The following is a 15,504-nucleotide window of genomic DNA, read 5'->3' as shown; positions in this document are numbered from 1 at the left end:
AATATATATCAAACTAGATGATATGTTCAACGATTCTGTTTAATCAAAAACATAAAATATTAAAATTTACTCGATAAAAAAAAATCACCAAGTTAGCTCTAATTTTCACACTTTTACGTTTTCTACTTGACATGGTACTTAATACTTATTATGATTTTTTTTTCATAAACAATTATATTAAAACATTTGCAAGATATTTGTCAGAGCATTTTGTGTAATTACTTTTAGTTTTGGTTTTATCTGCGATAAACCACTTTTATCGTGACAAAATCAAACGTTTATCTCGAGAAAAAAAGAGCGCCTAAAGTGGTTTATCGCAGATAAAACCAAAACTAAAAGTAATTACACAAAATGCTCTGACAAATATCTTGCAAATACCATGTCAAGTAGAAAACGTAAAAGTGTGAAAATTACAGCTAACTTGGTGATTTTTTTTTATCGAGTAAATTTTAATATTTTATGTTTTTGATTGAACAGAATCGTTGAACATATCATCTAGTTTGATATATATTTTATTTTTTAGATTTGGTCTTGCATATTACACGTATCATCTAATAGAAGATTGGTTATTTTGCTTTATGCGCCCCCTTAAATCTTATAGCTTTGGCCCTATAGGTAATGGATCGAGGTAAATTTCAATATTATATTCGAAGGTTACAAATATATTATTTGCTAGAGAAAAGATAAAGCTAAACAATATTTTTAAAAAGTACTGAAATAAACAAGTTGGTTGCTTATTTTGCGAACATAAGCAAAATAAGTTGGTAGCTTATTTTGCTTATGTTGCGAATTTTAAAGCTTTACTTACTTTTCCGTTAAAAGCCTTTTTTCTGCAATTACATGGCAGTGTAACAATATGAGACTAGTTTTCTCAGTAAAAGACATACAAAAACAGTTTATTCGATCCCACGCGACGGTTGACCGTGGGCCCACCCACTGCTGCTACTCGTAGATGTAATTACTAAAACATGAACCCAATTTGCTGCCCACCGATTTAATTAATATAACAAAGTAATTTATGTATTCCGGATAAGTGCTAAATGGTTAACTAGATTACACGTTTTATCTGATTTTCAACCTACATCCAAAAATTATGATATCATTGTATTATAGGTACTTACTTATAGGAAAATAACACAATTTTGTTTAATATATTTCAAACTAGCTGTACTCCGCGGCTTCAACCGCATTGCTCAGCTCCTATATTGTCTTAGCGTGCCTTTAGCCTTCCTCGATAAATGGGCTATCTAACACCGAAAGAATTTTTCGAATCGGACCTGCAGTACCTAGTTCTTGAGATTAGCGCGTTCAAACAAACAAACGAACAAACAAAGTCTTCAGCTTTATAATATTAGTATAGATTAGACCTAGATGAGTTATAAAATAGTAGTGGAAAATGTGAAAAACGTTTCTCTAATAATCTTATCGTTTGATTTTATTGGCTAATTTTCCTTGAAAATGATTACAGAGTATCGGGACGTATCCCGACGCTTTGGCGCCACTTTCCTAATCCATTAACATATCGATTACATTACGATACAACATAAATTTCACCTAATTTATACCGATCTTAAGCCCTTTCATAGACAATAAAGAATTAAAGAGTGGGCATCGCGTGGGCAGATTTACATTTTAATTTAATATTATACTATTCTTTAATCAAGATTTGTCGCTGTTATTGAGAAATAATCGTTTTGTTTTTGTGTTGTTTACATAGGTTAGAAGAAAGGTGTAGGTGTAGCATTCAGTAGTCACGTAAATACTGCAGCTTTTTTCAACAAATTCTATATTCAAAAGATAGTATAAAGATGGATATTTTTAGATTCTTCTTGAGCTCTGCAGTCTTCACAAATAATACTTTGTCCCAAAAGTCTAGGCGATACCTAGTTTAAAAATTTTGCTAGAACAAAATTTGCAAGAAGGTCACTATAATTAAATAGATTGTCTGAGCATTGGGAACGTATTAATTGAATTGCACAGAACGTGGGCGGAAAATGGACTAATACGTGAAACTAAGCTGTTCAATATTTCAACCCAATAATCAGGGTATAGAATAAATATAGAGATACCTTTTAGTTCCTTCATTTGATAATTGTATTACATATATGCATCACACAGTAAATTACAAATTAAGAAGCTTTCGAAGAATATTTTTTTTACAACATAACTGTTTTTAATTGTTTATTACTTTTTAGATTTCATTCCCTTTTTCTCTAATATGAATGAATGAAATTACAGTGTAAGAAATTTCAGTAGGTAGAACATGAGCTTTATAAAACAAGCATCTTGTTATTAGTTTTTCATGTAGGTATATTATCGTCATTACATCGTCACGATTGTAATAGGAATATGCGGTTGGCAAACTTCACGTCAATAACATTTATCACACTTCATTGCATATTGTATTAATATGAACAAGTAGGTAAGTAAGGCTCGAGCCATTAATCTTGGTTTTATTACACACATTGTAAGAAATGTTTCAATAAATCCCTATACTATCCCTATACGCTAATTGATAGTGTACTAGGAAGTATTTATGAATTTTAAGAATAATATTAATTCTAAGCAGTTATTGCTTTTAAAGTTTTGGTCTAGGTGATAATTACTTCATCTACATTCTACATGTATATTGTATAACTCTACTTAGCGAATTTTATTAGTTTGTAACTGTGTTAAATTTAAGAAAAATACAATTAAACTTTGAAGACATATTCTCTTTGAGAATACTTTTATGTCTGTCTCTTGAATTCAAAATGAATGGCTGAAACTATGAAATTGTTTGCTAATAGGTTATAAATAATGCCTGTTTTGCATACAACGCAATCAATCTGTTACTAGTGGTGTGTGAATGTGACATTATAGTATCATAAAACGATACCCTCTCATATTTATGCATGCATAAATAATTTGCTACAAACAGGTACTTATAATAAAACATAGATGTATTTATAACCTTGATGTCTTATACAAAATCTGTTTTATTTTATATCAGACAACATTTTCGACTTCTCGTTTTATCTATTTCAAACATTTAATAGTTGTTGAGCTTTTTTAACGGACACAATAATTTCGTCAGTTCGTATTGTCCAATATATACAGTAGCTTTTCCAATCTATGACTTATGCTGGCCATACACCATACTTTCTATCGTCCAATCGGCATGACGCTGTAGCTTGATCCAATCTGCAGTTTGTCCATAGAGACCACACACACAACGTTTGAATTGTCCAATCGGCAGCAACGTTCAGTTGAAGCCATGGCGTCACCGGTGACAGACGACGATGTTTTAGCCGTTTTGGGCGTTTTATTCGTAAAAATGAAACAAAAAAAGGATTACATGCCGGGAAGCTTAGGAAGATTATTGTTATATATATGTACCTATTTAATGAGAAGTACCCAATGTGTTAAGTAATCTGGTACTTCATCTATCTCCCAAACAAATCTTATTCAAATCCGTAACCGTTGACATCTAAACATCCATATACTTTCATATTTATACACCAAGCGAGCGAAGCGCCTATGCTTCAGCTTGGACGAAAAATGACCAGAAAATTGACCAGACTGAAGTGACGATCGCATACCGCCATACACGGTCCAATCGACATGATCCAATCGCCATGATCAAGCCAAAAGAATCGAAATTCGATTGTTCCGTCAAGTATAACTATCATGCCAAATAATGCCAATCCACTCCCACACATGGTCAGTTCTAACTGATCCAATCGGGACGATAGGAAGTATGGTGTATGGCCAGCATTAGGTAAGTCAAAGTAGGTACTTTAACTTGCACATTAGAATAGAAAACTATTTTTATTTAGTACATCTAAATAATATGACATCAAATTATATTTAAGTACGACCATTGTAACAACAAAATACTAATCATACATTAAGATGCCATCATCTACTATTCTATATCATCTTTTATGGTTTTCAATTCTTAGACGTCTTCTAATACTAAAGATTTAACACTAGAAGCATTAAGCATAGACTTGAGGTTTCTATATGTACTCTGACCTTCAGCCAGTGACCGGTGAAGCTTATAGATTGGTTCTACCACTCGGAATGCGAATTACTTAGCCATTATCTCTGCGTGTCTATTATGCCTGTAATTACTCAGTGATTTCACAACTTACAGCTTTGGTTCAACTTTTGGATTGGTCAAGAGGCTTTAATTGATGCTTTGATACTGTCAGATTGTAATGTTAATTATTGCTTATAATTGAGGGCCATTATTTTTAAATAAATAATTTTCGAAAAGCGGTGTATTGCTTGAAATAGATTTTTAGTTAAGTATAGGTATATTTCAAACACCGCAAAAATCATGACCAAAAAAAAACAATATGATACGAAGTTTTTGACATGGTGTGAATTAGAGGAACGTGAGGAACAATCTTATGTAGATAATTGTTAATGTACCTATTTTATAACATAGGTAAAGTACCTACCTTATAACTTAATCATTAAAACAGGTGATCATAAATTTACTGTTAAAATTTAAAATGTAGGCACATCCAGAAATTCAAATGAGCGTCATTAATAATAATATTTAGGAAAATGACCTTTTAATCTGTCAGAAGTTTCTTCAAAAGTGTGTCGCGTTTCGGAAAGCAGTTGGACGGACCAGTCGCGAGAGAAACGGACAAGTGTGTAAGTAGCACACATCTCATCATTCGATGGTTTGAGACTGATGAATTGTGAAAAATAATAATAAATAAATAAGCAACTTCTAGGATTTTCTTGGTAGACATCACTATTCCACATGACGACAATCTTGTTAAGGCCGAGTCAGATAAACGGCTCAAATATCTGGATCTGGCGCACGAGGTTGTCGAGATGTGGGACGGTGTGTCTGCCGAGATAATCCCTATAGTTGTGTCCACCAATGGGCTGGTTCCTGCCTCCTTAAAACAATATTTAAGGAGGTTGGATTTACCGGTAAAGCCCATGACAGTGGGGATACAGCGGGCAGTCCTTCTGGATAACGCTCGAATAGTCCGAAGGTTCCTCACTCAGTCGCCCTAGACTCCGGCCGTCTGGCCACTCAGCCGGAGTTTTTTTTTTCACACCGCCGCGAGGCGAGATACTTGCCCCCCAAATAAATAATAATATATTTGTTGAAGTGAACAAATGAAATAAAAGGTTGTGTTTTGAGATGCAAAGAAACTTGAATTGTTTGAAAAAGTGGAATGCTTGGATGGAATTGTGCTCATCAAGTCTAAAGTTTCGATAACGCAAAGATTTTTTTAATCCTAGATATTATTATATTTTTAAAGCAATTTAGGGAAAAGTAAGGTCCAGTTTTCGGTAAATGAAATTAATATTTATTTGCATCAAAAGTATACTCGTTTACTTTAATGACAATTAATATTCAAGTGCCTCTACCTTGCATCAGAAGATAGATCATTCGTTGGATCACGCATTGCATATTCTTCGAAATTTATTAAGTAAAACCTCATTTCGCTAATGACAAATAAAATGCTTGCCTGTGGCATCAGAAATCCATTCCTCATATGTTTTTCGATCGTTTACTAAATATACCGCTATTTCTTAGAATATGTTTGCATATTATGCTCTTCACGTATTCTATTGCTAATTTCGCTAAGCATTTAGCAAAATGTTTTCGTCTTGTTAATTCTGTTTTGATAAACATGTGATGAATTTTAAGTCGAATTAGATTTAAATTCACTTGTTTATTATTCATTCTATTGGATTGTTCTTAAATGGAAAATTATTTACTTCTATATGTATTAAGAAAAATAGGCCTTAGAAAATTAGCAATGGAAGTTAAACCTTCAGTTTAAAATTACTTATTTAAAAATTAACTCTAGCTCTCACGCTTAGTAGTATATCTTACGTATATGACTATATAATATCATATATTTAAAAGAGCGTTGTCGGAAGAAATGTATGAAGCAACTCAATATGATAAGGGGCGTCACATTACAGCATCGTTATCATTACATTACCTCACTGCACAACGGTACATTCACTTGATGTACTGCGTCTAAGATTGCTCCTAGACGGGTATAGATAAAACTAAACTGCGAGAAAGTTTTACAAACAATGCTTCAAAGAGTTTCGATAAGGGGATACAAAATGGTGCATTTAAGTTTGTTCACTTTTTGCTGTTAGAAATTATGTCTTATGAAATCATATTTTTAAAGCTTAGTTCTTTTAAGATAGTTCTTTAAAAATATGTGTTATGTTACAAGGATATATCCTTGGAAATTTTATACGTGATGCGATTTTGTTGTTGTCCTTACTATAGTCACAGTTGTTGTTTACGATCAGACTATATTAGAAAATATAGTACGACTAAAGTTAGTAGGTACTAGAATTTCTCACCCGCATTTTACCCGGAACGCTATTACACCTTGTGACGTAAATGGCCAACATTGGCTCATTAAGGCAATGTGAGGAAAAAGTACGAGATGCTACAAACCTTTCTCTTAAAATGTCATCTTGGTCGATCAGACTGGGAACTTTGTTTTCTTTGTGCGCATGTTTATTTTGATCAAATAATTGTCATACAGAAAAATTGTTTAAACGTATTGCAGATGTCAATTGTAGTATGCAATCAAATATTTTGTTTTCATTTAGGATACTAAAATATTAACATTTTGACGATCAATCATAGAAAGTAGAATCGAAATACAACAATTATATTATACAGTGTTGTATCTATGCTAGATGAAGTGGACGCGCGCATTCAATAAGTAGAGACGCTAATTAAAAGTTTTAAAAAGCTCGCTACAGACTTCATCTCTATATCGAGATACGTAACCGGACTCCCGCTAAAGCCTCTCAGCCGTCTCGCTCGCACCCGCGGCACCGCACGCGAGGCGCCAAAGCCTCATTCGCCGTCTCGCTCGCACCTGCGCACACACAGCCTGTCACTGGCGCCCGCGACCCGCGTACACGCAACTTACAACTATTCTACGGTCGCGGACAGACGCGTATCTAAAGTGTAGTGAAAATTCACAAGGATTTCCCAATAAGTGCTAAGTGATCGTGTGTCAAAGGTTATTACTAGTGTCAGTGAGAGGTGTGTGATATGGCAGCGAAAAATCACTCGTTTGCCTTGTGCGATCAACATACATACTGTTTAAATGTCCGCGACAATTATTGCGATATCTTATAATTCAGGGTTGCATTCCGTGTTAAGAATGTCACTCGACATGGTAAATTGAGTGTCATGTATCGTATATTACAGTACGTTAAGATAAAAAGAATAGATAATCACTAATAAAAGGTAATTTGGTTGGTATTGTTCGTGTCCCACACGTTGTCACTTGTGTCAATAAACACGTTTACGGTATTCGCCAAACTATCAACCTACGATAGCAATAATGTCTCTTTGTCCCCGATGCAAATCGTATATAACACCCACTTATAAATACATATATTCGCATTTAAGGCTTGTCTTGCTGTGGCAAATCATAGTACTATCTCTACATTTGAGTGTGCAACGTTATAAAAACTGGTTCTCAAAAAAGACATCTATTAATAAAACTAGCTCTTCAATATTGATAAATACATTTTGAAAACATTTTTATCTCATTACTGTACCTATATTTATAATTTAATTCGCCTGTTGCTCTACCGCGCTAAAATTGTCTCGAATAAAGAAACAAGATGCTCTTTGCGAAACATTTAACAGTATCTAAATGGATTTGAAAGTTTATAGCACAGCGTTGTGAATAAACTTCAGCTAAATTGATATTTAATTCAAATGAGAGCGTAATGCAATTCCTTATTGGCTTCCTCTACGCAGGAAATACAAGTCTGCGAATTTCTTCGTATCTTCCCTTAAATGTCAATAGATTTGAACAATAGTACTTGCACAATAGTTCGATCCGGTTTGATTGGATTACATGTACCGTGGTTAACGCGAAGGCAATCGGTGAACATGAGGTCATCATACGTGCTTCTAAGGTGTAATCGTGGATTTTTATTGAATTACAAATCGTCTCAAATTTGCATATAAATGAACACGGAACATTCATTAACAAATTTTTGAGAACAATCGATGTCTCAATGTGTACGTTTATAAATAAATTATATTTGTGGCTCTACAATTACAGTGTTTCGTATAAAATTAAAATAAATACTTAAAGAGTTTTTCGTAGCCCCTCAGCACTACTAAATATTTTATGCAAACATACCTATATTATTATAACAGCATTCTAGAAAAATCTCACAAAAAAAATCAAAATTATAAGTCTGTAAAAGCGTAAAAGTTAAACTCTAGACTAAAAGCATTTAAATATAATTTGATAAGAACGTAGTCATTGACCCTCTTTTCCAGAAAAGATAATCTAAGTCTAAGTTTATCTTTATGTCGTAGAACTGTTACAACAGAAAATTCTTCAAACCCGAAGCTTGTTATACGCAATTGTTCGAATTCAACAATGCATACTTAGCAATTTGCAGAATTTGATATAGCATCCTTTTACAGCCTTAATAAAACAATGAGCTATTATGCGTTTGAAATTGAGTTAAATCTGTTAAAGATTACGATACGATTTTGTCTAGCCAGGATGTTAATCAATGGTTCGGTGATCAAAATTACTTAATCGGATGTTAGCAACATGCTAACTGTTTGAGAACCAGTATTGTAACGGCGTGTGCACGCAGACTGAATCCGCCTTAGGACTAGTTCTGAGAAAAGGTGACGGAGCCTTCCGAACAAAAGGAAAGCTTCTGACCTTCTCAATTTTAAAAGCTATAAGGAAAATGCAAAATATTTTCGATTGGGACACAATTGATTTCTACTAAGTAGGTCGTAAATATTTGGGTACTTAGGTATGAAGTTTAAAAGTTATTTCCATTCACAAATTTTACCTATGTATATAAGTATAAAATGACTCTACATTTTTTTTTCGAGTAAATGACAAGTAATTTAATATCAACAATGCCTCAACAACAAAATCGTACAAAATATAAATTGATTGACAATTGACATTTTTTTTTTCAGCAACGAAACCTTCCTAAAACATGTTTAAAAAAAAATGTGTGGATAATGTAGAGCTAGTAACGTAGAGCCTAATGATTCAGCATAGATTGAAATTAATATTAACTTATTTCTGTAAAAATACAACTATAATTAATATGAGGTTGGTGCGTTTTTTTATAATTTTGATTTGAAATTGCAAACTAATCTTAATATGTAATTAGTTTTCTACCACGTCCCGACTCTCGAGCAGTGATCGATTTGACACAAACAGAATTAAATCGTGTTAATTATCTGAGAAGTTGATTGTGATTGAATATAATTTCTCACAGTCGTAACTGGATCACGCCTGTGGGAACAGTCTCACGACGATATTGTGGTGTTATATTACTTATTAATTTCCACGGATATATTTATTGACAATGGTACTGAGTACGGAAGCATAGTGCATCATTAGTTTCGGCTTTTTGCATTAGCGTAATTGGTTCGTGTTTGATTAGGAAGTTTACGCATGTTTTACTTTATTTTTACTTCTATCTTTGTTGTATCAAAAACTGATGGAAAATCTAAGATGTTTTGATTATAAGACAGCGAAAATTGAGTTAGTATAGAAGCAAAAAAAAGTTGTTTTAATTTATCGTAATAATTTTGAAATATTTATTACGAATAGGTATTATAAAAGTACTCTCTCTCATACTCCATTAGATTGCACTGAATTAATACAGTCATATAGTCATTGTTACAAATCAGAGCGCTACTTAACAAACACAATAAAACTCGCGACTGATATAGCAGACAAAAACGTATCTCTAGTGGGTGTTATTTCAATAATGACACTCAAAAACGTAGGTTTACCTAATAAGGTTTTAGGTTAACGTGCATACGTAATAAGAGTGAATCATGAAACGATTTCCCATTACGATAAGGGGAATTTAAAAACGTTTTAACAGACATACATTTCCGCTAGTATCGTTTGGACATGCTATTTACATAAGAAAATGCTTTCTTTTGTTTGCGCAAACATGGTCAATACATCTTTATGTAATGGTTAGAAATTTTACGGTTACGCTAAATTTGGAAGTCAATTTTTGCGTTAATGTATTGATTACTGTCACTGTGTTTACAGTAATCAGTAATTTACCAGTAATTTAAAATAGTACTTATAGGTTCTATGCATAAAAATGTTTTTATTTGTAAAATATGTTGCGAATGAAATTTTCATTGTTATGAAAATTAAACTTATCTGCATGCTCAAGAAATATCTTCAATATCGATGTATGTATTATCTACCTATTACAACACAGAATTAAAACTATCAAATAGGTACTATTAAAATCTTCACGTATGACGTATTCTAATCTATATTTATTTTTTATGAGAGCTGATTAATCGATGACGTGTTTTAAAATATAAAATTGTGAAGGAAGCTGACCACATATTACGACTTCGACATACTTTTTCCCTGACTCATCGAGAGCATGAGATGAATGCGTCAAAAAATCCCTTTAAAACTTGCATCTTGTTTTGCCCCATCTAATATTATGACGTGTGATGTATGCACTTGATAAATTCTTCTACATTCCTTTAGAATGACTCTAATGAGTCAGAAACGTAATAAAGGGAAGGGTGTTTTCTAAGACTTTGACAAAGATTTACAATGCAAAAAAGTATTGATCAAGTAGTGAGTATTTTACAGAACAAATATTATGTTTCATTAAACAGGGAGTTATAGAAATATCCAATGGGATAGAAAGCTTAAAAGCTCGATGATATAGTTTATGTAGTATGTACACCTATTTACCTATGTAGAATAATAATTCATACCGATATGATTGGTAAAAAAAATTACACGTTTCTAAATGTTTATATTATTAACTAAATTGTTGACGAACATGGTCACGAAAAATCTGAAAATCCTTCAAAATTTTGATTTAACTAAATAAAATTATAATTAAAATTTATAATTTTCAATATTTTAGGAAGTTCATTTTGACTAATAATTTTATTACCTAATTAATTAATGTTTCTCAGTAGGTACCTAATTGAATAATAACCCGAAAAGATAATAATCAAATTACAAACTACATATATACTTATCCAAAACTTCACCTAAAAGTTTCACCGAAGCTCGATAACTTAATAGAGACTGCTACATTAGTTGCATGATAACTCGATTATTCAATTTAAGGTGCTAAAAGTTGCATGTTGGAAACTACGTCTTGTTTCCAAATTATCAATACCATGCAACACGTTTAATGCACGTGTTCTCAAACAAAGCCTTTCAAAAGCTTTACAACACAACTTGGCCGGCTCTAGCGCACTACGAATATAAACAAAGCATCGTAGCAACATAAAACTTGAGACAAATATATTGAGAGTGTAACATGTAGGAGGGAGAAGGCAATACCCACGTGAGATAAGTTAACAATAGATTATAAAAAACTCTACCTGGAAGGTAGAGGCTTCTCCCGCCCGCGCGTTAGTTCAAACTTTGTTGTCGCTCAGCGCGAAAGCCTTTCGTGTGTCGATGTTAATTAACTTCATTCTAATTACTCGTTACACTAATTGCTAGTGATTTGTAACTGTGATGGAACCTATTTCGAGTGACGCAACCCGGCAGTTGTTCGATAGCTTCCCATTTTGAACCACCTGTCGCTTTCTACCTGTGCGCCTTAGCAACTGGTGTTTTCGCGCCATATCGCCCGAACCACCATAGAAGAATAGTTCGTTTATTCGTATAGAATTATAATGAAATCTCATTGATACGTGTTCAGGTTACATATATTGCCATATACGTTGCGGACATTGATCGAGTATGTATGTTTAACGCGTATTGTCTTCAACAGTGATGTGCTTGGAAATTGAATAAAACGTGATAGTATTTAGTGTTGTGCCAGTGCAAGCGATGCGGACTAGTCGGTGAAATGATTAAGTTTCGGTATAAGCGTAAGGAGCCGAGCGATGGCAAGGCTGGGACGGCGATTCAGAAGCAGAAGATCGAAGGGTTGAAGGACAGGGAGCTGTTGCCGCCCAAGGATATGCTAGCCGGTTCTCTGGCTGGAGTTCGGCACAACACGCTCCCGCGATCTCGTCCGCCTTCCGCTAATAAACGCGACCCGCCTGAACCGCTCCTCAGTCAAACAACTTTGTCGCTGTTTCGAGTAAGTTTTATTTATAAATCGAATGAATATTGTGATTAAAATAATGTAAAGTCTTGTTCTATGACAGATTATTAGTTATATGTAAATAAATTCTAGAACCTCTTTACACCAAAATAATTTTAATTAATTATTTACATCACGTTATATTGAGGATTTAAGTAGCTATCTAATTTAAAACCCTAATCTGTAAATCGTGACTCCTGTAGGATCTTACTTAATACATATTTATGATTACGTCATTAGAATGTTGATGCTGTTGGAATCACATATATATGAATACTCCGTATCGTGAGTAATTAAAACAGTTTACTAATGCACTCAATTTTAAATTAATATATTCTAGAAAGTAATTAGCAAAAATTGTGATGTCTTATTCAAAAATGGCATCACACACTTAATGATATTTGAGTGCAAATTTTTTGAAATAGGTAAATAAATTCAACAAAGATAGCATAAGTAGAAAAGGTCTTCCTTTCAGCATAATGATAAGCATTTGGCCAGTTTCCAGTTTTTAAAGTAAACGTTTTCCTGCAGAAAATTAATTCACACATAAATCTTTGAACAGTTAGTCATTAACGGTGGCGTCTTATTCTCAGTTCGTTTGACCCTAAAAGAGCATAATGTCAGAGCCAAAAGCAATTTGTTTCTGTAAGTAAAACAAGGTAATTGTATGTGTATGTAAAGAATCGACAGAGCTACAGCTCGTGCATTGAATTCACTATTGTTTCTGAAGGAAGGACCGATACGTTTCTAAAATTCGTTTTGGACACGTGTAGAATTTATTATCCTATAGTTAAACATCTGTAAAACAATTGTCAAATTTGTTCTTATTGTCTTTGCTATAACAGCGATTATTATTTATTCAATTCACAATAGGTAGGTACAGCCTACAAATTCCCTTAAATAGTATAGTTTACACGGTTTCTGCTTGTTCGTTTCGATTGTTTTACGAATACTTACTAAAATGACATAATACATACTTATGTCACATGTTGAAATTATCGAATCATCAATAGCATTAGGAAAGAAAATTACAGTGGCACAATTTTTTACAATTGTATATTAAAGGAGCCGCTACAACATAGAACTATTAAATAATACAAACCTGGCTGCAGGAAGTCTATAAAATTCAGTAAACGTACGCTTACTATTTATTACATTCATGTACCAGGCAATCAGAAATGAGTAGCATCACTATTCTCACGCAACAATACATAGACTATTCTCACATCACCACAGTACCGACCCCTTTGTACGCTGAATGTTTTCCTATTGTTTTCTCTATAAAGTTCATCTTGCACGCTTTTTTAATATACTTTCTCGACGCTGTATTGTTGTCTATAAATTTAGCTCATTTTTTCGATTAATTTCGATCTATTGTTGCCTCAAACGATGTTTAGCTAATTGATTAGTAATTTTTTAAGTAATCTTTGACTTGAAAAATATAATATTCGTAGTCATTAATTCGTAAGATAATTTACTGTAACAAATCATATATAATTAAAAAAAATATTCATTAAATGAATGCCAAGAAAATATTATTTATGAAGCAGTCACCAATTCACGGTTAAGCTAGCACAGTAGGTATTACTTGTATACGTAGTATATTATTATTAGTCTGTGGTATTACAACGGAAGGCACGACGCAAGGTGCAAATGCACCGGATGACGAAATGTTTCTATTTAATTAATATTTTATGAGAATTTAACGATTGCAGCTTTCCAATGAACCGTTTTGTACTAAACTGTTTACTTTGGCGAGCTTATTTGATTATGTGATAATAATTATATTACGTTTCTTCAAGAGTAAACTCTATCTAATTATTCAAACGAAAATAATTTAGTTATCGTAATGCAATTGTCTCAAGGCTGTCTTAAGAAGAGAAAGGCCTTTCTCATTGCGTTCATTATACATTTTTGGATTATAAAATGGCATGCCATTTCGGTCAGACAATTCGCATCTAGAAATAATACTAAATTGGAGGTGCAAATTTAACTCAAATCATTGTTTTTATGAAAGCTCTATCATGAAATTAAATAATTATAATGAATGTTATTGTGTGTAATTCAGATTTCGTATACGTACCTTGTGTCTAAAAATGTTTTTGAAGATTTATTAGAATTTGTACCACGGCAACTGAAGCAAATTCTAATCAATACGTTCGTCAAAATATGTAAATACATACGTAAATTTTAAATATGTAGAGGTACCAATAAACCTACTCATATTAATGTTGAAGAAATTATTCCACACTTAAATTGCTACCGATACAAAGTTTACGATTTAATCTTAAAAACTTGAACTTGTTCTGAAATCTTTCGCAAACGATCGGAATGTAGGTATTGCGAAGTAAAAGTAATCTCGTTTATTCTTTATATTATGTTACGTACTTTTCATGTATGTGTGAGCTGTTGATATAAGAATTTTCAATACTTTTATTACGTTTTAGCTAACTTTTTTCGACACTACTTTTAGTAGCAGAACACAAATAGACTGATCACATTTGTTTACACAATACCTAAGCATAATACAAAGATAATAAAACTAATATTGTAACTGTTCGTGTGATTTATTCAAGAGTGAATGTCGTATTAAATTTGACTGATAATAATTATCGTAAAATCATTTGAGCACCCACAATATACTTTATTACAGCACCTATAATGAGAACATAAATACATAGTCCATCCGTTTTAAAGAGCCCTAAAGTGTCTTGTATTTAATTCTTTTTTCTTTTATTACAGGAGCTATTCGCGCAACTACAATGGTCTGCAGAACGAGCGCCAGCCGCAGACAGCCTCCGCCGAGCTCTAGGAGGCGGAGGCGCGAGGTTCCAACTCGGTTGCATGGCAGACGCGAGCGAATGCTTCGAGCACCTTCTACTGCGAGTACATGCTCATGTAGCAGCCGGTTCTGGGGACAAAAGAGATGATGATGCGTGTCGAGCTCCCCACTGTGTGCCACATAGGAAGTTCGCTATGATGCTCGTGGAACAGTCCGTGTGTGGCGCTTGCCAGGCTACATCTGAACCGCTGCCGTTTACTCAGGTAATTATTAGTTAAATAAAAGTATTAATAAACAGTATTATTTCTGAAATTATTAAAACGAGTTTCATAATATACTTAAAATATTTTTATGCTTGAAAATGGTTTTTTCATCAAATTATCAATTGTAATATTTTACGAAATATTAACAGTGAATCTGTTATTTAATATTACTTATGTTCGCTTTCAGATGGTTCACTATGTATCAGCGACTGCTCTAACAGCGCAAGCAGCACTAGGTGAACACGGCGATAGCTTCGGTCTATTACTGAAGAAGGCCGGTGGCATGGGAGATATACGAGACTGCCCTGTAAGTATAAATATGTATTATGGCTTAAATAA

General features: G+C 33.2%; 1 protein-coding gene across 4 annotated transcripts in view; it reads left to right on the top strand.

Annotated features, from left to right (window-relative positions):
- The window catches only part of ec (ubiquitin specific peptidase echinus), a 73,573-nt gene that overhangs the window by 53,382 nt on the left and 4,687 nt on the right, over positions 1–15,504 (top strand). For 2 of the 4 annotated variants that reach the window (XM_090106084.1, XM_090106087.1), the window contains 2 exons: positions 14,863–15,165; positions 15,353–15,472. In XM_090106084.1, coding sequence (XP_089962210.1) covers positions 14,863–15,165; positions 15,353–15,472 — 423 coding nt within the window. Of the gene's footprint in view, positions 1–6,877; positions 7,049–11,802; positions 12,118–14,862; positions 15,166–15,352; positions 15,473–15,504 lie in introns of those variants that run through there. The other 2 variants (XM_090106085.1, XM_090106086.1) reach the window with 2 other exon arrangements.

This window comes from Colias eurytheme, chromosome 10 (assembly GCF_061535395.1).
Source record: "Colias eurytheme isolate Ceu_HAF_F1 chromosome 10, ilColEury1 Martin Lab GWU primary, whole genome shotgun sequence".
Lineage (NCBI taxonomy): Eukaryota > Metazoa > Arthropoda > Insecta > Lepidoptera > Pieridae > Colias > Colias eurytheme.
Note: the sequence above shows the minus strand (reverse complement) of the source record. Positions and strands in the feature narration are given on the sequence as shown.